The sequence below is a fragment of the Bubalus bubalis genome, chromosome 9 (assembly GCF_019923935.1).
Source record: "Bubalus bubalis isolate 160015118507 breed Murrah chromosome 9, NDDB_SH_1, whole genome shotgun sequence".
Taxonomy (NCBI): Eukaryota; Metazoa; Chordata; class Mammalia; order Artiodactyla; family Bovidae; genus Bubalus; species Bubalus bubalis.
The window spans coordinates 64,945,871-64,966,583 of record NC_059165.1 but is presented as its reverse complement, the minus strand read 5'-3'; the positions used below and the strand labels follow the sequence as shown (position 1 = coordinate 64,966,583).

Here is a 20,713-nt window from a genome sequence, read left to right as displayed (position 1 = left end):
ATAAAATACCAATATCAGACCCCTATCCCATACCATTCTCAAGAATTCTGACTTGAATGCTTTGGAGTAGGGCCCCAGGCACCTGTACTTCTTCAGAGCCCTCCTGCTGGAAGCCAGGGTTAAGAACTACCACCATAGACCTTTTTTCCTGATTTGCTAAGATGGGAGTTTCCGGCTTGGTCCTCGCTGAAAGTTGAGGGAAGAAAGGAAGGCCTTCCAGCCTGGTTCAGTGACCTAAACAAATGCTGGCCATGTGGGTGTGGCATCACCTACAACTCCTCCTTTCTCCCACAGTGGCCATGGGACTGACAGGTTTCTGCTAAGCCCTCGGCCTGGCATGGGTGGGAAGGGCAGTTTGAGAAGATACCTGGAAGCCAGGTGATTGGGAGACTGGTTGGGAGACTGCTGTTTTGAAGCCATGTCTTCCTCAGGCCTGGGGCAGAGAGGCAGATGGAGGAGCAGGCTGAGAAGTGAGGATTTCCCCAGACGGGCTCTCTTGAGGTAGAAAGCTGTGTTTTCAGGAAGTCAGAGTCCCCAGAAGTCAGCCAACGGGCAGGGAGATAGGTCTTTAGGACCTTAATGATAGTGATTAAACTCAGCAAACACTCAAGAGCACCTCTGAGGCCCAGCCTAGTGCCAGGGACACCGAAAGCGCAGGCCCTGTCCCTGGGGAGCTTGTCTTCTGACCGTTAGCAGGATGCAGGTGCTGCACAGGAAAGTGTCCGTTATGAGAGATGGAGCCAGCTTGCCACTGAGGACCTGTGAGACTTTGGGCAAGTATAGTTTCTCTGTGCCTCAGGGTTGTAGAGTGCTGTCCTGCAGTGACTGTTGTGTAGGTGTGACTGTCCTGTCCTGAGGCCCGTGGAGCCTAGGGGTGGGGGAGAGCCCAGACGCGAGTGAAGGTGGAGCTGCCGTGCCTGGGTTGGAAGCCTGGATGGTCTCAGGATGGATGGGCAGGAGTTGGGCTCCTTTTTAGGCCCTGGTGACAAACTGTACATACCTCGAGATGAGAGAATGGGGGGCTTCTCTGTGGGTTCCACAGGGCCCTTCACCAGTGCTCAGCCTTTCATCCCTGCAACAGGGCCTGGGAGAAAGAGGTGACCCTGTGAACAGCCTCTGCCCGCAGTGGAGGTCTTCCAGATCCAGTGTCTGTGAAAGTTCCTATATAAGGATGGCCCTCCCTAGGAAAGGCAACAAGTGGAGGGTGAAAATGCTGCGTTTCTGCCGGACCCATTGCTTTTGAAGATGGGCCCTTTCCCCACTGGATGAATGCAAGGGTGGCCAGATGGGTGTTGGGGTGCAAAGCCATGGGATAAATAAGGTGCTTTCCTGGAGGAGCAGAGGTATTATCCAAATGTTTGAAATGTCACAATATTGTATATTAAAACAGTGATGGCATATGTTATAGTGAAAGGCAGAGTGCTCCCAAACTTGAGAGTAAAATAGATTCCCCAGAAAAAGGTTTTTTTTTTTGCTTGACCCTGTGGTTTTGAGCCATATTTCTAGCCAACAGCTCTTCTTGCTACCCTGGGAGGCAGGCGGACGGTGAGGGGAGCCCTTCCACTGGGCCTCCCACTGCTCTGGGGTGGGGGGCAGAATCCACTTCTCATACAGTCGGAAACACTGCTGCTCCCGCCAGCTGGAAAGGCCTCCCGGCCTCTGGGACTTGTCTTGCAAAAGAAATGTGTGTAATAAATTCTCTTTAAGAGCAGGAAGTGCTGTTATCCTTGTGAAAGAGAAAGAGATGTTGAGTGTGTGTGTGTGTGTGTGTAAGTGTCTGACCAAATTAGCCTAGTGGTAGCTTGAATAGTACTGGGAAGCTATTTCCAGAGCCCTTCTCTGGTGTTTTATGCTTAATTTTAAGTATCTAAGTATGCTCTTGGCTGAGATACTCTTTATCAATTTCCAGCCCAAGAAAGAGATTTTTTTTTTTAAGAGAAGAAATAGCAGACTGGTTTGCAGGCAGGATTGCAGTGGTTAAAGCACAGGGCAGACCTCAGACAAGTGGTTTAACCTCTCTCAGTCTTGGTCCCCACATCTGTAAAGTGGAAGGAATATGAAATAGGTGAGATTGTATATATAAAGCATTTAGCATAGCACCTAGCATACTGCTGCTGGTGCTGCTAAGTCGCTTCAGTTGTGTCCGACTCTGTGCGATCCCATAGACGGCAGCCCACCAGGCTCCCCCGTCCCTGGGATTCTCCAGGCAAGAATACTGGAGTGGGTTGCCATTTCCGTCTCCAATGCATGAAAATGAAAAGTGAAAGTGAAGTCGCTCAGTTATGTCCGACTCTTAGTGACCCCATGGACTGCAGCCCACCAGGCTCTTCCATCCATGGGATTTTCCAGGCAAGAGCACTGGAGTGGGTGCCATTGCCTTCTCCGACCTAGCATGCTACAGCAGGGCAGTTACTTTTCACTGCTAGCTGTCCTTTCTAATGAGATGAGGTGCTCAGAATAACACAGAAATTTCAAATGAGGCATTTGGTAGTGATTTTACATGGCTCTTCCAAGACAGACTGTCAGACATCCTTTGGAAGATTAGAGAGAGGGGCCACTCCTAGCTTTGCACGGGGCCTTCTGATGTGGATAGAAGGCAAGGAGAGGCTGTCCTGGCCAAAGCCATTTTCACTGGCTTTGGGACAACAACCAAAACTGGTTCCTGAGTTCTGCCTGGAAGAATCCTTTGGGCCAGCCCTCTGCCTTCACTCTCCCTACTAGGCAAGAGAGGAAGTTTCAGAGTTTAGTCATACAGGATTTAGGCAAATCCTGGGGTTCATTCATTCATTCATTCACTCACTAGTTTCCCAAACATTTCTTAAGTACCTGCTGTGTGCCAGGCACTGTGCCACAAATAGGCACAGTGATAAGCAGGACGCATAGTCTCTGCCTCTCTCAGCTTGATTATTAGAGGAGATGGACGTTAAACAAATAATTACACAGATAATTGTATTCTGTAATTATGATAAGTGCTGGAGCTTTTCCTTAAGTAACGGAACTTCCCCTTGGTGCCTCTTGGGCTGAAATACACTGTGATATATAATCCTTTACTCTCGAGAAAAGGAAGCAGAAACCAAGGTCCCAGGATGAAATGTCCAAACACTATTCATAAATCTCATGATCATGTACAGGAATGCTGAGGATAGAAGAGTTGAAAGTTGTCTGTTGTCATCGTCTTCATCTGCTTTTGGAGATCATGTCAGACTTTAGACATGGCATGCTTTCTGGCATAGCTCATTTTTGGTTCTCCTTGGGAAAATAGGCTCGGAAAGATAGATAGACTTTTCAGCGCTTGTGGTCTCAGTCTTGGAAAGAGGAACTAGAAGGCGAGCCCCATGCCGTTTCCCCATGTCTGGGCAGAGCAGGGTCTCCAGCTGTCTTCAGAGCTGCGTTGGCACCTCTTGCACTCACATTGGTTACCAGGTTAGAGTTTTAGACCTTTAAACATTCTTCATACTGTTTGAAGAAGCTACAATTAACGTCTCCCAAGCAGCTCAGCAGAACTTGGTTGCTAGGCTGCAGACCTTTAAAGACAATTTGTCAACTTCTGCCAAAAGAGAAAAATAGTAAACATTCACATTCTTAGAAAATTGCTTGTTTTCCAGCTTCCAACTTCCTTGCCATGGCAAGGCCTCCAGTTCATCACTGTCCGTTTTATTATTTATTTAGTTTTCGTGAATAATTCAGAGGCATTTTAGGAGATTGAGCCTTTTTTTGGAAGCCTAACCTTTGGCGATTCAAGACAGAAAGATGTTTGGGTTGCCCTGTTTGTGGACAGGTTTTGTATGAGTATTCAGGGGTTCCTTTGGAAGGGACAGAGCCCCCAGCTGTATCCTCGGGCAGCTACCCAGAAAGATGGTGGCAGATCCACGGGAGGCTCTTCAATCATTCAGCCTTAGTTAGCACCTAGCATGTGTCAGGCCCTGCGTGCACTGTTGCAGCCTGTAGCCTGGCCAGACCTCACTGAGCTTACCTTCTAGTGGGGAAGGCCTGGCAGGAAACCAAGGGATACCAGTAGAGGGGCTGTGGGAGTCCAGAGGAAGCCCAGAACCCAGCCTGACATCAGGGAAGCCTTCCTAGAGCAGCTGTGGGCTGGAGTAACACCCTAAGGGTGAAACAGACTGCCCCCACTTTGGCAGGGAGAAGTGTCCCAGTGGGGTCCTCCCCTGTGCCAAGTGTGAGACGTGCTCGGAAGGGAGACTGACTACTAACGCAGTCATGGCTTGTCCTGAGGGCAGTAAGAAGACAGTGGAAAGCCACTGGAGAACTTGGAACTTGCAGAGGTCACCATCTGATTTGCATATTCCAGCCTTTGGGGAAACCCCTTGATTTGGCTTTGGGTTAATTCAAAGGCACTGGCAGTGAGCCGGTGGCCAAGAGGGGTGAGGTTGCAGAGGAGTGCTGGATGGCTCCAGAGTTGTATGTCTGGGATCCTTTGCCACTTCTAACATGTAGGACCTTGTGTAGGTTATTAAACTAACCTGAGTCCCAGGTTTCTCTAATGTAGAATAGGGATGATAACACCATCCACCTCACAGAGTTGGAATAGGGACTAACAATTAATTCAAGGACAGCCATTGGATCGGTGCTGGGCACACTGTGTTCTTTTAAGTGTTCACTGGTACCTGTAAGATAGTGCTGCCCTTCCTGTGCTTCCATCAGTCCTCTGCCCAAAGGGGCTGGTGGCATCCAGTCACGCCAGATGAAGCTTGCAACTCTCTTGGGACCAGACTCGTTTTTCTCTCCTGAATCTCCTTACCTGAGTTGAGCATGGGATCCTTTCCTGCTCTTGAGTTCTCAGCACCAAGCCTGTTCCTAGGACAGAGCCACCTCTCCCTTGCTGGTGTGGCTTGGCACTCTGTCTGCACCTACAGACCAGGGCTGCCTCTTGTGCCATTCGGTCCACGTACTTGGGTTGTTTCAGCTCTGGATGTATCCATGAGGTGTTTCTCCAGTTCGTGGGGGTTCAAAAAGCACTGCCAAGGAGCCAGCTGGGGTCATCAGACTTATCAGGTAACTCCCCAGAGGGGCCCTTTTATTCACTCATCCATTTAATCATTCTCTCAGTTACTATTTATTGAGCACCTAGTCTGTGCCAGTCCCCTTGCCAAGCCCTGAGAATGTTGCAGAGAACAGGACAGGTGTGGCAAGAGAGATGACAAGAAGCAAGGAACATGCATACACCAGTTAATTTTCAGGATTATATGTACTCGGAAGTGAGACAGGACCATGGGCTGGAAAGTGGCTCTGTTGGGTGGCTGGCCACCCTGAGTTGCAGTGATCAGGGTGATCCCACGAGGCAGCATTTGAACTATAGCTCAGGAAGAGGGAACAGCAAGAGATTTCAGACTCACCAGTGCCTTTTTGGAGGGGCACACAGTGACACTGGGCTCTGGAAGGGGCAAGATGACAGGCTTTCCCTGGAGGCTGGTTCCTCATGGCATTCAGAGTAACAGGGCATTAGATGTTGTACCACGCAGGGCTTGCCAGCGTTGGGAGAACTTTGAGACAGTCACCAGTCTGCTGTGGATCCAGTTTACCCCTGCCGGGTCCTGAATAGGGGGCCCCAGAGGGGAATAACCTTGCCCCAGCCAGCGGAGGTGGGAGGGTGCTGAAGGACAGCACAGAAGCACCCACTACCTGAGTTTATGTTCTTATATCAGTTGTCTTGCTACTTGCTAATAAGATATGCAAATTATCCGGGTTGTGAAATCTTTGCCACATTTCATCTTCTGTGTAATTAGCATTTAATCGTAATCTCATTTTAATTTTTTCACACTGACACCCTAATTAAATGTTAGGGTGTTAGTCTTAACAATTAAATTATATTGGCAAATAGAGTCTTCAAGAAACTTGACCTTTGCAAGCAAGGGTCCTCTCTGACTAGAAGCAGACGTTAATTAGATTTCTGCAAGACGCTGCCTTGATCCCCCTTGGCGCCCCCTTTCAGTTGTCTCCTAGATTGAAGTGAGACAGACGGCCAGCAGTTGGGGCGTCCTGCAGGCAGAGGTTACCACTGACTGGCCACCACCCCTGGAAAGCTGGTGGATGCTGAGTCTTCCAGGGAGGGACGTGGGCTTGGAGTTGGGTCTGAGACCTGGAGGACTCCCTGTAGTGGTTTCTCTTCTCTATATGATATGAACTCTCCTTTAACTTGTGATGTTCACTGGGAAAGTTGGTACCAAAGCAAGTCACATAGTGTCTAGGGCTGCCACCAAGTCCTACAGCAGCCCTTTGTGGGGCCCAGGTGAGGCCAAGCAGCTGGGACAGATGAGGCACTGCCAGGGCTCCTGGGGCTGGGCTTGGAAGTTGCTTTGGGGTTGGGGGGGCCACAGATAGGACGTTGGGAAAAGAAGTTTCCCCCTGAGTGAGCAAGTGCTCACAAGGAAACCAAAGCACAAGGGTGTGTCCACTCATGGTCTGGCCCCGAGGGCTTTGGAAGGGCTTGATGGAGAAGGAATTCCACGCGTTTCTCCTTCCCCATCATAGAGCATGGCCCAGTGGAGCGCCCACTGAACAGGGCGTATGGTGCTGTTGTTCCTGGGGACCGTGAGGCCCTGCCCCACAGCTGCTCTCTAGGCTCTCCCAGAGCTGGCCTCTCCCTCAGCCATTTGCCTGAGGCCCTGGCGTGTAGTTGCCTGGATTTTACACTTGTGACTGCGGTTACAACAACAAACATAATTTTGAGTCTTCAACAGAAATTCCCTAAACAGACACTTCATGGCAGTATTGCATTCACACAAGCCTTCCTGCCAGCTGATTTTTTTCCTCAGTGTTCTTGCCTCTCCCACATGTCTTTCCTTTTCCCTCTAAGGTCCACTCCTATCCATCACTCAGACTCTGTCCTTGAGCAGATCAGAGCATGTAAATTCAATTCAACATTTATTGGAGATTGGTGTGCAAAGTGCTCTGCTGGGTTCAGAGAAGATGGGTTATTGTAGTTACTGCTTTTGTGTCATATTCTCATTTTTGAGTGAGTGGGCTTTCAGCATTTGCCTTTTCCTGCCCTGGCCTGTGAAGCAGATCACCTGGAGACGATCTGAAACCATTCTCTCTCCACCTTGTCTGCCCACAGGTTTTCCGGACAGACTTGATCACAGCCATGAAGATCCCAGACTCATACCAGCTCAGCCCAGATGACTACTATATCTTGGCAGACCCATGGCGACAAGAATGGGAGAAAGGTGTGCAGGTGCCCGCCGGGGCAGAGGCCATTCCAGAGCCTGTGGTGAGGTGAGCCGGGCAGCCCAGGCCAGGGGGCCATAGGAAGGGGAGGCTAGGACGGGTCAAGCGATTCCTTTCTAGTCTGTCTCTATTCTTAGTTTCTTTTGTTCTTAAAAAAACATTGCCGTGTTCCAGAAATACTGCAGTTTTACCTCTGAGGCCAAGGTTTTGAGCTTGGGCTCAGCTCTGGAGCCAGACAGCCTGGGTTCAAATTGCCTCTCAAGTTCAGTGGGACCTTGGGCAGGGAATGTAATCTCCCTGGGCATCAGTTTCCTCATCTATAAAATGGGAATGATAACAACAGCACCTGCCGTAGGCGGTGGTCGATGTAGAGAAATGATGCGTGGAAGGCCCTGGACACGGGACCTGGCCCACACGAACACGCAGTGAAAACTGGCCGACAGTAGCTTGATGTTGTTCCAAACTGGGTCCCGCCAGAAAATCTTCTTGGGGATATCTCCAGACCTCTAACTAGTCCTTAAAATAGGGACAAACCATGCTCTTGGCTTCTTAAAACCTTTTTGAGGAGTTCTTGGGAGCAAGAAATCCAGTGCCAGGCACACACCAGATATCCACAAAACGGTTGGTATGATCATATTCTGAGGAGGGCCCGCTGCCTCCTAGGATCAAGATTGGATCAGGGCTGAGTCCTCTCTGGGCTCGGGAGCCTTGTGGTCTTGTAGGTCAGAGAGACTCCTGTGCTCATGTAAGGAGGTGGCCTCGTGGCCATGGGCCTTGCTTCCAGTGACAGAATTCAGCCAAGTGCTTCTTCCTGCACCCTGGGAAACCCTCCAAGTCGTGTCTTGGGCTATAGGGGCTGCTGCCCTGGCCTCCCTTCCCCCCCCACACCAGCCTGCCTGGGCTGGGCAGATTTGTGTTAATTGACAGTCCATTCCCAGCCTTGGCAGCCCCCGGGCTCTCGCTTAGGTCCATTTTGCCAGGGCCTAGGGCAAAGATTTCAGCTGTCACCTCCCTTGACATTGGCACTGATGCTTCCTTGGCAGCCACACCTATGATGGGCTCACAGACACCCAGTGCCTGCCTGGTGCCAGGCCTGTGCTGGGCATGGGATTACAGAGGTGAAGCACACACTAAGCCTCACTTGGTGCCCAGTGAGGATTGGGTATTGGGCAGTGCTTATTGTCCTGGGCTCACAAGGGCTCTTATCTTTGGCCCTCTGAGAATCAGGGATGCCCCAGGCCTCTCTAGATCAGAGTATATGTGGAGTTTGGAGAAAGACTTTATTCTACATGTCCTCTGCCCAGGGCCAAAAACGTGGGTCAGTCTCCCAGCCAGCTTCATCCCATCCGCTCTACAGACCAAAGAACTGTAACTGACCTCTTTGAACCTGTTTCCTTCTCCATAAAATTGATCTAATAACAATATATGCCTGATAGTGTAGTGGTGAGGATAAGTTGAGAATTCACATGCCAAGGGCCCAGGGTAACAAGGCAGAGGGGTAGGCCACCAGCTGGGCGGAGAAGGGCGAGTCCTGATTAGGCTTAGCCCAGCGGTTTGTCCTCTGTCCTCCATGTCAATGTCAGGTGGTTCCGGAAACATCTGCTGGCCTGGGTAATTAATTGTAGATGCCGCCACACAAGTAACTTGGCTTCAGTTGGTGTCTTATCTGTTGACATCACGACGGAAGCATGTGTTCAGACAGCTCTGGCCCCACTAGGTACATTCCCCACATATACGTAGGGCTAGGCTGACAAGAGCCAGGCACTCCTGGCCAATCCCTGCTCTTTGGAGAGCATAAGACTGGAAGGGCAGGGATGCTCCCACAGAGATATCTCTGGGCCCCATCTCTCCCTTTCTCCTTGCAGCCTGGCACCTCCACCTGCCGGGCCACCTTTCCCTGCACAGCTCTCACCTGGAAGCCAACACAGCAGGCGCTGTGGTCAGAAGTGTTACAGGAGCTCTGTTCCTGAGAACTTGCTGTGCTGAGCCTTAAGTTCATCTTCTCATCTAATTATCATATCAGCTCTCTAAAAGTCACACTGCTGTCCCCATTTTATAGAGGAGGAAGTTGGGAAATTCAGGGGAATTCCCTGCATGACCGCCAGGGCCTTGTGGGCTGGGCCAGGAAGTCACAGGCCACAGGAACAGGCCCTGGGCTGCCTCTGTGTGGCCCAGAGAGAGCCTCGTGCCCCAGTCACCCTGGCTTGCTGACTCTGCCCTCCCCCACTGCCTCCCTAGTCCCCTCCATCCCTCTCTTCTTACCCAGTCCTCCCTGGCCCTTGAGCAGGTCTACCTGCCTCATGGTCCTAAACTTCTCTGGATAATGAGAACCTTTCACTGTCAGATCATGAACTGAAGGAGTGCCTGCACTGTTCTTCGGGGTGGCCAGAAGAGACAGCCCAGGGCAAAACCAGCCTCTGTTTTCTATCTGGTCTTCTGGAGTGAGAGCCTCCCATAACCCCACCCCCACCCGCCCCTGCCTCCTCCCCCAGATCCCAGCCCAGCCACCCATCTCCTCCCCGCTGACCTCGGTTCTTCTGGCTGCAGCCAAGACTGAGGCCTTGACTGGGGTGACGTCAAACCACCCTTGTTAGGAGAGCTTCCTCTATAGTCAGAGCCAGAAGAGGCCAGACAGGTGAAGATGAGCACCCCAGAAAGCACAGGAAATGCCTTTTCTGTTGATAGCCCTTTAACCCCAGCTTCCCAGAGAAAGGAATGTGATCTTGGCCCCAAGAGGTCTGGCCAGGTATATCCTGAGCACACAGTGTGGGTAGTTATGCCATCAGGTGGTGGGCTCTCAGGCTATCCCAAACCCCAGCTGAGCATATGCCGGGGACACAAACAAAGCAGAGTCGTGGCAAAATTACAGTGTTTTTGAAAGAATGTGTTAATTTAAATAAGAGCCTCCCAAGGAAAGGCAGAACTTTGTAGGACTCAGAGTCCTGCAAAGCAAATACTATTGCTTCTAGTTGAAATGGTCTAGGGGTTGGGGGTGGGCATCACGTGATTATTGTTGCCTAGGACCTTCCTTAATCTGGGCATCTTGTGTGGCAGAAGGTGACTGTAAGCCCCCTCCCTTGTATCCTTGCCTCCCTCAGTCTCCTCTGGGCCTCCCTCCTGCCTGGAGGCCATTCTGCACCCCCGCCCTTCATCCTACCTGCCCCCTTGCCAACACCTGGGGCTCTTCCTGAAGCACCAGTGCCCTCCCCATAGCTGTGCCATGTCTCTGCCTTCCCCTCCCCAGTCTGCGCTGAGTCACAGCCCCTGGCAGCCCTGCCTTCGACCCCAAGAGGCCTCTCAGGCAAGTAAGGGGCCTCGCAGCCCTGGCAGGGCCGGCCAGATGGAGGCCAGGCTCCACAGAAATAACCATGGCAACTGGTAGGGGGTGGGAAGAGCTGGCATTCTGAACTGGCACTAGGAACTGAGGGGCAGCACACAGCTGAGCCAAGAGAGGAAGCTGTGCCCTCCCAAGGCAGAAAACCCTCATATTCCATTTCAGAAGGAGCAAAGTGATATCCAGAGGTCTTAAAATACATGCTCACTCGAGTATAGCACTTACTACATGCCACACACAGTTCTAAGAGCTCCACACGTGTTCATCCATTTAATCCTCATGCCCACTGTGGAAGCTAGGTGCTGTTATCATCGGTCCATTTTCTGGGGCGCAGAGGAGCTAAGTGGCTTACCCAGAGTCATACATTAAGTGGCGGAGCTGGGCTTGGAGACCTTGCCCTGTAGCCAGGACCCTTGCAAGCTGCCTCCAAGGCAGAGCCATGGCCTGAGAGAGGGCTGACTTGAAGTGTGACTCTGGGACTATAGCAGGTGCATCCTCTTCACCCCAGAGGAGCCCTGGCCTCAGGTCCCCTGAGACTACTGGTGGAGGAGGGGCTGGGGCTTCTGGGGGCCTTTCCCCAGCTTTGAAAGGGCATGCGGAAGGACCTGGGGGCCAGCCGGCTCTATCCAACTTGTGCCAAAGTGACTGGCTCTGGGCATTGCCCAGGATGGCAAAGGGAATGGCCTCCTACAGCCTCTGCAGGGTGGGCAGATGGGAGGAGGGACTGGAAGGAGGTAGGCTCTGCTTGGCATCAAAGTCTCACACCTCACTCTCCTGCTAGCCCCTCATCCAGGCTGGCCAACTCCCTGGGGGTGGCCCTCAGATCAGCAAGAGTAGCAGGCTGAGGGCACCCTCCCCTCATATCTTCTCTTGAATTCCTAGGATTCTTCCGCCGTTGGAAGGCCCCCCTACCCAGGTTTCCCCTAGTGGCTCTGAACTTGGTGAGGGCTCCCAGCCTGATTGGCCAGGGGGCAGCCGCTATGACTTGGACGAGATTGATGCCTACTGGCTGGAACTCATCAACTCGGAGCTCAAGGAGATGGGTAGGTGACCTGCCAGGTGAGAATGGGATAGGGGCAGGCCACACAGGGTTTTCTTCTAAACCATCCTCACTCTCAGAACGGCAGTGGCCATTGCTGGGCTTTGGCACTGCACAGATCTGGGGGAAAGTCCCTGCTATGTTACTGATGACTGGTTCAGTTTCTGTAGTTGTCAGATGGAGGCAGTAATAGCATGTCTTTTACAGGGTTTGGGGGAGTATTATATGACTGAGCGTGCACCCACACACTTAGTAAGTCTGACCGTTACATGAAGAGTGAGTGAGCACCTAGAAGTCCAGTGTGACACATGGGGCTGCGGTCAGCTGGTATGGGCCTTCTGGCTGAAGGCCCACCATGTCCCAGGAAAGGCCAGCTCTGCTGGATTCAGCCACCTTCTCAGGTGCCCCCCATACACACAGCTCAGGCAGTGGGTTCCCCATGGTGGCGGCTGCATTCCAGACACAGACACCCCCATAGCATCTGTGTGTACACAAGCGTGTGTGTGTGGTTATAAGCAGGGTCTGAAGTCATAGCACCATACCAGGCCTCCGGGCCTTTGCATGGTCCAACCCAGTCGGTTTTCAGACGATGGAACTGGGGGCCGGAGACAGTAAACTCAGTGTGCAGGTAGAAATGCTCCTTACACTGCCCCGAGAGGCTGGGCTCTGATCCCCGCCCTGCCGTCCTCACAGAGAAGCCGGAGCTGGACGAACTGACGCTCGAGCGCGTGCTGGAGGAGCTGGAGACGCTGTGCCACCAGAACATGGCGCGGGCCATCGAGACGCAGGAGGGGCTAGGCATCGAGTACGACGAGGATGTCGTCTGTGACGTGTGCCGCTCTCCCGAGGGCGAAGATGGCAACGAGATGGTCTTCTGCGACAAATGCAACGTCTGCGTGCACCAGGTGGGCAGCCCCCACGGCCACTGCCGTGTGATGCTGGCAGGCGCCTGCCTGACCGCTCATCCTGGCTGTGGGGGCGTAGCAGCGCTGTGGGCACAGGCCCCTAAGGAGGGCAAGTGGGGAGAAGGGAAGGGCGCGAGTGCCCATGGTGCCAGGGTTTAGCCCCCTCAGCCAGACTTGAGTAATGCCTATTGGATGGTCTTCCTGTCCTTTGCCGCCAGCCTCCCTCAGACTCTGCCCACGGACCGTCCTACCCCGTCCTCCTCTGCTCCTCAACTTACACAGTGTAGTGATGGAGAGCACAGCCTGGAGCCAGGCCACCTGGTTTCAAATCATGGCTCTGCCCTTTGCAAGCTGTGTGATCTGGGGTCGGTTTCTTGACCTCTCTGAGCTGCTGTTTCCTCAAGTATAAATAAAAGTAAGTCGTTTTGAGGATTAAGTTCCTTACTCTGAGTCATTTGGTTAGAACCGTACAGTAAGGGCTGTTCGTATTTGTTAACATTTTTAGTATTATGAGCCAGGTACGGCCTGACTAGGTTACCCTGTTGATCTTGAGCCCCAAGGCTGTAGGTCTGGGACATCTCTGGACCTAGTTCATGGAAGATGTAGAAAAACTGGCTAGAACTCAGTGGACCCACTCTAGCCCTGACTTTGAGGCCTTCCCTCACCCACTTTTGCTGGAATAGTGCCCGGGGAGCTCAGAGGGGCTTCTGGGTGGCAGGTGGGTAGGTGGTACACCACTTTCCCCATTTACCCTGTTCACATTCCTTAAACCCAGCAGCTCTTAGGTCCATAATCCCTAGGCATGACGAGAAGGATCCCTGACCACAGATCCCTGTGAAACAAGACAAAAGTTCTGGGCCTTGTCTGAGGGCAGCATACATACCCAAATTTGTATTCAGTTTAAGGGAGTTCATGGATGCCCCTGAAATCCATCCCGGATTAGAAACCTCTGCTGAAGTGACTGTCCTCCCAGCAGAGGGCAGAGCTGAGCCCTTTCACAGAGGACTGTGAAACGGTGAAATTTCAGTGCACAGTGCCTGCACACAGCTTCCTTGGAGCCTTTGCATTACAGACCCTCAGGAGGTCTTTGGTGGGGCTGAGTAGCAGTGTCACTCTGTAGCTCCCAGTATGGGCTGGGGCTAGGACTGTTTGCAGCTGAATGCACGTTGCAGACGCACCTTGGCCATTGCCTCTGACCTGTGTCCTCCCTGCTCTCTCCCCAGGCATGCTATGGGATCCTCAAGGTGCCCACGGGCAGCTGGCTGTGCCGGACATGTGCTCTGGGTGTCCAGCCGAAGTGCCTGCTCTGCCCGAAGCGAGGAGGAGCCTTGAAGCCCACTAGAAGTGGGACCAAGTGGGTGCACGTCAGCTGTGCCCTGTGGATTCCTGAGGTGGGCAGAGGTGGGGTTGGGGTGGCCCTGGGGCCCAGCCATGGGGAAGTGGGTCTGAACAGAGCTCAGAGCCCAGATGGCAGAGCACTGGGAAAAGAAGGTGATGGGCTACATGAAATGGTAGATCTCAGATGTCCAGCCTGGGAAGAATTCAGGCAGCAGCCCACAGGGAACTTTACCCTTGGACTTAGGCAGAACTCGGTGGTGGTTTACATGGGAAAATGGGATTTTGAGCCACTGGGGATCCAGATGGAAGGTGTGCGAGCTGGACAGAAGTCAAGCAGCTGATTCTAGGGGAGAGCAGGTTGTAGGTTTACCCAGATCTAGACAGTGGTCCCAAGCAAAGTCAAGCACTTGTTTAAAAGTGAGCCAAATGACCCAAAAGGAAATCAGATGGGGAGCTTGGTTAAAACTGGGTAGTAAGACTGTGGCTGGGATGGAGGGGAGGGGCCGTGCGTGACGAGCTGGGCCCACAGTGAGTTAGCAGAGGCCTTGGGCTCCCATCTTATTTGATGTGTGAAATGCTGACATTCGTTGACGTTTCAGCCCTTCCCCTGCTGTGTGCCCTGAGCCAGAATGAGGCCCCACTCCAATGCTGCCTGTGCCCAGAAGCAAGCCAGGTGGCCCAGTCAGCAGGTGGCCCCTCCCTTTCCTGGGCTTGCAGTCTGAAAGTCCTTGCTGGGTCCCACCTCGCAGGTTTCTGTGATCTTAGTGGTTATGTCAGCAGCAGTCACTTGCTCCCACATCAGCATCTTGAAGGTTGGGACGACCTTTGAGTATATCCTGACCGAGGCACAGCAGAGACACAGAGAAGCAACCAGGACCTACCTATGGGGTTCTTTGGTTCAGGATCTCTGGACAGGGACCCTTTTCCAATCCTCAGGCATGGGCGCTGCCTCTGGGGCTGAGGGGTGGGCTGTGCCCAGGAGATGGGAGTGGTTATAGGCCTGTCCCCCTGGGAGGGGCTGAACAAAGGCACATCCCCCTTGGCCAGGAAAGCCCTGGAAGTCCCTAGGAAGAGATTCTGCTGTGGGGACCTATAGATGCACCCAGAAACATAAGTAAAATGAGTACCAGTTCTAATAACTCTGAAGATGCTGTTAACAAAGGCCTGAGGTACAAAAGAGAAGGGGACCTTGCACACATACTCACCTGCACATGGAAGCATCTCTGTCTTGAGACCCACACGGTCACGGGCACTCATACACTCAGTCAGCTACACACACACTGATGTATGCGCTCCCAGTCACTGTTTAAGCATAGCCACCGGAGAGCACACACCAACGCTTGTTCAGTGGTCCACTTGGGACATGAGATAGGACTTGGGACTCTCCCACTGCCCTGTCTGCCCACCCTCTGGTTTCAGCAGACAGTCCTCTCTTTGGGTAAGCCCTGGAGGCCAGCTAAGGCTGAGAGGCCTGACGCAGCTCCCTGTGTCCTGCCCAGGTCAGCATCGGGTGCCCTGAGAAGATGGAGCCCATCACCAAGATCTCGCATATCCCAGCCAGCCGCTGGGCTCTGTCCTGCAGCCTCTGCAAGGAGTGCACGGGCACGTGCATCCAGGTACACGGCCCCCTCACTGCGCTGCTGCCTGGGAGCTCGCTCAGGAGCCTGCCACAGCCACGCCAAGGGGCGTGTTCGGGACAGCCTGTACAGCAGGCCGCTGCCACCACCCTCTGCCTGCCCCACAGGGCTGCAGGCACAGCCACTGTTGGGCCTGCAATGGGGACCACAGTCAGCTCCCCGTCTTCAGACCTTCCTCCATCCATAGTATCACTGGGCATGGGGTAAAGGCCTGGGGAGCCAGGCTCGCCACCCCATTACAGTACCAGGGACTCTGGCTTTCCCAACAGCAAGTTTCTCTGGGCTTCATAAGGATGTTGACCTTCCATCCAGTATCAGCTGGACATGTGAGAGGAGTAGGAATTAAACTTTACTTTCAGCTAAGCTGACTGGCTCTCCCTACACAGGGCAGGGCTATGCTAGTTTGTTAACAGTAACCGCTCCCAAGTTCTAGGGTGCCTCAGTATGACCCAGAGGACTTGTTAAAACACAGTCTGCTGTTCCTACCCCCCAGAGGTTCTGAATCTATAGATCAGAGGTGGGGCTGAGAATTTGCCTATTTCTAGCAAGTTCTTGTGTGATACTGATGCTCCTGGTCTATAGGCTGGGAGGTGGAAGGGTCAGCCTTTCTTTCTCTCATGTCTCCAGGAACAGTGGTCACTGCAAATACTGGACGTGCCTCTACCGTTTGTAAGATTCGCAGAATGGCTTGTGAGTGCGGCATAAAGGGCCCCACTAATATTTCGGTGGGTTGTCGCTGAAACACTTGTCAGCTGCCCGCAGCCATCATCTCAGGCAACTAAGGCCGTGAGTTGGCCATACTTGCTTGGACAAGAGAGGAAGGAAGGGGCCCAACTCCAGCCCCGCTTCCCAGAGGACAAAGGAGGGGCACAACTCCCCATCTTAGAGACCGCTGCAGGAGTAGAGGAGGCAGAGACCCATCAACAGCCTCTCTCTCTTGATGTCTCAGATTCCAAAGTCATTTGTCCACACGGAAATGCAGCTCATCCCCAGAGAGGCTGTCAGTCACCTAACTTGATTTCCCTAGGGGTTATGATGCTGTACCCCATTTCCTTTTCAGCTCCCCCAAAGCTCCCCTGCCCTCTTCCATGGCTCCCCCCGACACCCTGCAGGATGTTGGAAGCCGTTTTGTTTAGGGTCTCACCAGCATGCTGCCTTGCTAGTGTCACCCTGAGGGATGCCCCCCCATCCTTCTTCCCTCCCACCGGGGCTCCCTTCATACCTCATGCTGCCCTTCGTCTCCCTCCAGTGTTCCATGCCTTCCTGCGTCACAGCATTCCACGTCACATGCGCCTTTGACCACAGCCTGGAAATGAGGACTATTTTAGCAGACAACGATGAGGTCAAGTTCAAGTCGTTCTGCCAGGAGCACAGTGATGGGGGCCCACGGGGTGAAGCTCCGTCCGAGCCTGTGGAGCCCAGCCCAGCTAGCGAGGACTTGGAAAAGGTGACCCTTCGCAAGCAGCGGCTGCAACAGCTGGAGGAAGACTTCTATGAGCTGGTAGAGCCAGCCGAGGTGGCCGAGCGCCTGGACCTGGCCGAGGCACTGGTCGACTTCATCTACCAGTACTGGAAGCTGAAGAGGAAAGCCAACTCCAACCAGCCGCTGCTGACGCCCAAGACAGACGAGGTGGACAACCTGGCCCAGCAGGAGCAGGACGTACTCTACCGCCGACTGAAGCTCTTCACGCACCTGCGGCAGGACCTGGAGAGAGTGAGTCCCCCTGCCGCTCCCCGCCCACCCGCCTGCCTGGTGGGTGTCCCAGCAGGCCTTTCCGCCCCTCCCTCGCTGCCCTGGAGCAGCTGTGGCTCACCAGCTTTCAAACTGTGAGCTCTGGCCAAGGCGGTGAGGGCCTCCGGATCTTGGACAGGTTGGGGTAACAGAGTTTGCAGAACAGGGGAGGATCCAGCTCTGGGCTCTCTTAAGTCCCTCTTGTCCCAACCCTTTTGCAGGTCTGATCAAAGGTGGGGGCCTGCCACGACTGTGAAGCTGGGAGACTCCAGAGCTGGGGGAGGATCTAGGCATCTGACCCCTAGCTGTCTCCGTGGGCCCGGCCTGGTCCCAACACAGGAGCTTTGCTTAGAGTCTGGCCGGGGAGGCATGGGGCATCACAAGAGAGTTAAATCAGTATAATCAGCATGTGCTGCCAAAGCAGGGAAGACAGCTGTGGGTGCAGCTCCTGGGGTGCTGGACGGAGGGAGCCATGTGAGCGGAGGCCCAGGGCGTGAGGCTGGGCCAGAAACCAGCAACAGCCTGTGGGGCTGGGTGTTTCTGGACCACGGTGTTTGTGGAAGTTGCAGAAAGACTTTAAGCAGGGACTGTCCTGCTGCGGCTGCAGATTCCAAACACTCACCCTGGAGGTGGCATCATGGGGCCCAGATGGAGTGAGTGGGTTGGCCGGAACCCCTCAGCTGTGCGCCGGGTGGCAGGCGATCTTGCCTTGGTCCAGGCACACAGCTTTGGGGACCGAGTGAGACAAGGCAGGTGTGCAGACTTCATGGTTTTAGGCCGGGCTGTGGAGATCCGGGGCCAGTGAGAGTTGCTTTCTTAGAGCACAGAGGCCCCCCCAAAGCCTCTAATCCCTCCTCCTCCCAGAGAACAGGTGAGAGGGTCCTGCCTTCTGTGTTGTGTGCCCTCAAACTTGGCTTTTTTGACACCCCTCCCCAACTCCTCCAGCTAAAGCTCCTCCAGATAGAGTCCCAACCCTGAGTTGGAGGCAACCTGAGCATAAAGCAGGGTGTTTCAGGTCCCTGATCGAGTCCTCCGAACCCCAGGTGCTGTTCTGGCCTCTCCTCTCCTCTCCTCTCTGGGACATTCATTTTTAGAGTTCTGGAGCATGAGGGGTCATGTCAGGGTGTCCTCTACAGACAGACAGACAGACAGACAGACAGACACACACACACATACACACATACACATGCCTACCATCTCCCAGGCCACATTAGGAAGCGGCAGGGGTGGAAGCATTCTGGGGGCTTTGTGTGACTTAAGGCAGCTACTTTGCTCAGGTGTGTCTCAGTTGGCAAGGCTGTAAAATGGTTAGAGCTACTCAGCATCTGCTGAGTACTGGGGTAAGGGGCAATGAGGTGGAGGCTCTGAAACTGGACCCAGCTTCTCTACCTTCCTTCACCCCTATATGCTTCTGCCCTGAGGCCTGGTCAAATGGAAATGGCCCTTTTGCCTTGGGAGGGAGGAAGCTTACTGCCTGAAAGCCAGCCTGCAACCAGAAGGTAGGGGGCAGGGAGATGATCACCTGTCCCCAGTGTCAACCGGGACAGAAAGCAAGGCCACCTACATTGCAGTCACCACTTCCTGGGCAGCCCAGCCTCCTGCCCCATGTGGCAGGGCCCTCAGGGACAGATCCTTCTGAGACCAAAGCTGCTTCCACACTTGTCCTCAGGCCACCCCCAGGGTCTGCAGTACACAGACCCTGCTTTTAGCCCTCCTGTTTCCAAAAGACACATCATGTCTGACCTCCCTGATCTCTGCTGCTCAACACGTGTCTGACCTGGCTGGGCTGCGTGGGCAGGTCAGGGGACAGGCCCACCTATTGAACCTTCATCCTGGAGAAGGAGCTGAGAAGTTTGTGATGCCATTCCTGATGAGCAGTGGGGCTATAGAGAGCCTTGGAGGAACATGTGTTTTCTAGAGTTGAGCTGAATTTGGACCTGAAGAGGGGAAGGGCTCGTCAGAGAGTTGTTGGCTTCTTTTCTCTTCTGTACTCTTCCTGGGCAAAAGTACTCCCTCCTCAGTCCCCCAGCCTCTCGAGCCCATTGTCAGCTGGTGCAGGTGAGGCCAGGGGCTGAGGGTGTCACCGGCTAGGATGCTGAGGCAGCTGTGGGATCCCCACCTCACAGACCTCTCTGGCTGGGGCACAGAGCCCTCCCAGAGTCAGTCCACGCTGTGGACTGTCAGTGTGAGTCAGTCCACGCTGCCCCCAGGAGGAGGAGACAGGGCCAGCCTTGCAGTCTCCAGCAGCCTCCAAGCCAGGCTGAAGGGTAGCAGCTGAGTACACAGCCCTGGCAGGCTGAGGAGAGGAAGTTAGGCAGCCACGAGCTCCGTTGACCCCCACTCCGATCCAGCCTCAGAACCTTTCACAGCCATGCGTTGGTGACTTGAGTGAGTGAAGCAGGCTGAGAACTGTGCCACGGGGGAGGCTTTCTGCAAAGACCCATGACTGTCGGTGGCCTGTCCAGCAGGCTCCATCTCTGACCATGGCCCCGTGCCAACAGTCAAGAGGATCCAGCCTGTCACTGGGCACCAGGCCAGCTTGGACTGGGTCCATCGGGGATTTGGGGGAGGAGTTGAGACTGAGGCTGTGGGTAGCCTGGGTTTGCATCCAGTTCCAGCACTGCCCAGCTCTGTGCCTTCTGAGTTTCACTTTCTGCTTCTCCAGGTTTCAGTTTCCTCGTCTGTGAAATGGGAATAAGAGTCTAGCTGACCTTGAATCATGGGAAATTTGGCAGGGACAGGGCTTAGCACACCACCCTCCCTTGTCAGTGGTGATTATTGTTGCTGTTCTGACTCTTAGCTGATGGGCTGCTCGGAGGGTGGGCTCCAGGGAGGACTGAAAGGGCAGGCCCAGGGCTATGGGCCAGGAATCCTGGGTCCTCCTCAACTGATTTGCCTCCCAAGGCCAGGCAAGACTTTTATTGAGAGAAGCAGGAGCCGGGGTCATGGTGCCACCAGCATGAAATCCCATTTTATGCTTAGCCTAGACGATGTGCTTTCCTCACATTTCAGCCTTAGGCCTCGGCCCTGGCAGGCAACACAGGAAGGCCTGGCTACCGCATCCTCTCGGAGTTGTTCGCAGCTGACAGGAAAAAAAAATTGCAGCACTGATGAGCAGCGATCAACCTGACAAACACTGGCTGGTGTCCCCTAGCAACCGGGCTGGCAGTGTGGGCTGCACGGGGCCTCACTCACTGCCTGTGGCTCTGGACCTGATTACCAGGAGTTTATTAAAGGTTTTACCTGGCCTGAGAAGAGTCAAGAGGGCAGGAGCGGCTCTCAGATGCTGGCCCCAGAGGATGGACGTGTAGGAACTCCCCCCGGCTTCCCCGGCCGTAGCTCTCACCCAGAGACTTGGCCCTGCCTCCCCCACGCTCCACATGTTTCCTTGTCGGTTGTCACACACCATTACTATCTTCAGTGCCTGAGTTGTGTCTCTTTGACCTCCTACTAAAGCCGAGTGGGCAGCTGTAGCCTCCAGCCTCTAGCTTCTCAACCCCATGGCTTGCAACTCTGGGACTTTTCCACCCCGTTACCCGCTCC

The 20,713-nt window shown here is 53.8% G+C and overlaps 1 protein-coding gene across 10 annotated transcripts in view; it reads left to right on the top strand.

The window, feature by feature from the left end:
• JADE2 (jade family PHD finger 2) overlaps positions 1 to 20,713 on the top strand; it is a 51,452-nt gene that overhangs the window by 16,682 nt on the left and 14,057 nt on the right. For 9 of the 10 annotated variants that reach the window (XM_025292689.3, XM_025292685.3, XM_025292688.3 and 6 more), the window contains 6 exons: positions 7,076 to 7,233; positions 11,402 to 11,562; positions 12,252 to 12,463; positions 13,687 to 13,854; positions 15,301 to 15,417; positions 16,688 to 17,152. In XM_025292689.3, the coding sequence (XP_025148474.1) occupies positions 7,076 to 7,233; positions 11,402 to 11,562; positions 12,252 to 12,463; positions 13,687 to 13,854; positions 15,301 to 15,417; positions 16,688 to 17,152 (1,281 nt within the window). The remainder of the gene's footprint in view (positions 1 to 7,075; positions 7,234 to 11,401; positions 11,563 to 12,251; positions 12,464 to 13,686; positions 13,855 to 15,300; positions 15,418 to 16,687; positions 17,153 to 20,713) is intronic. The other variant, XM_025292684.3, reaches the window with a different exon arrangement.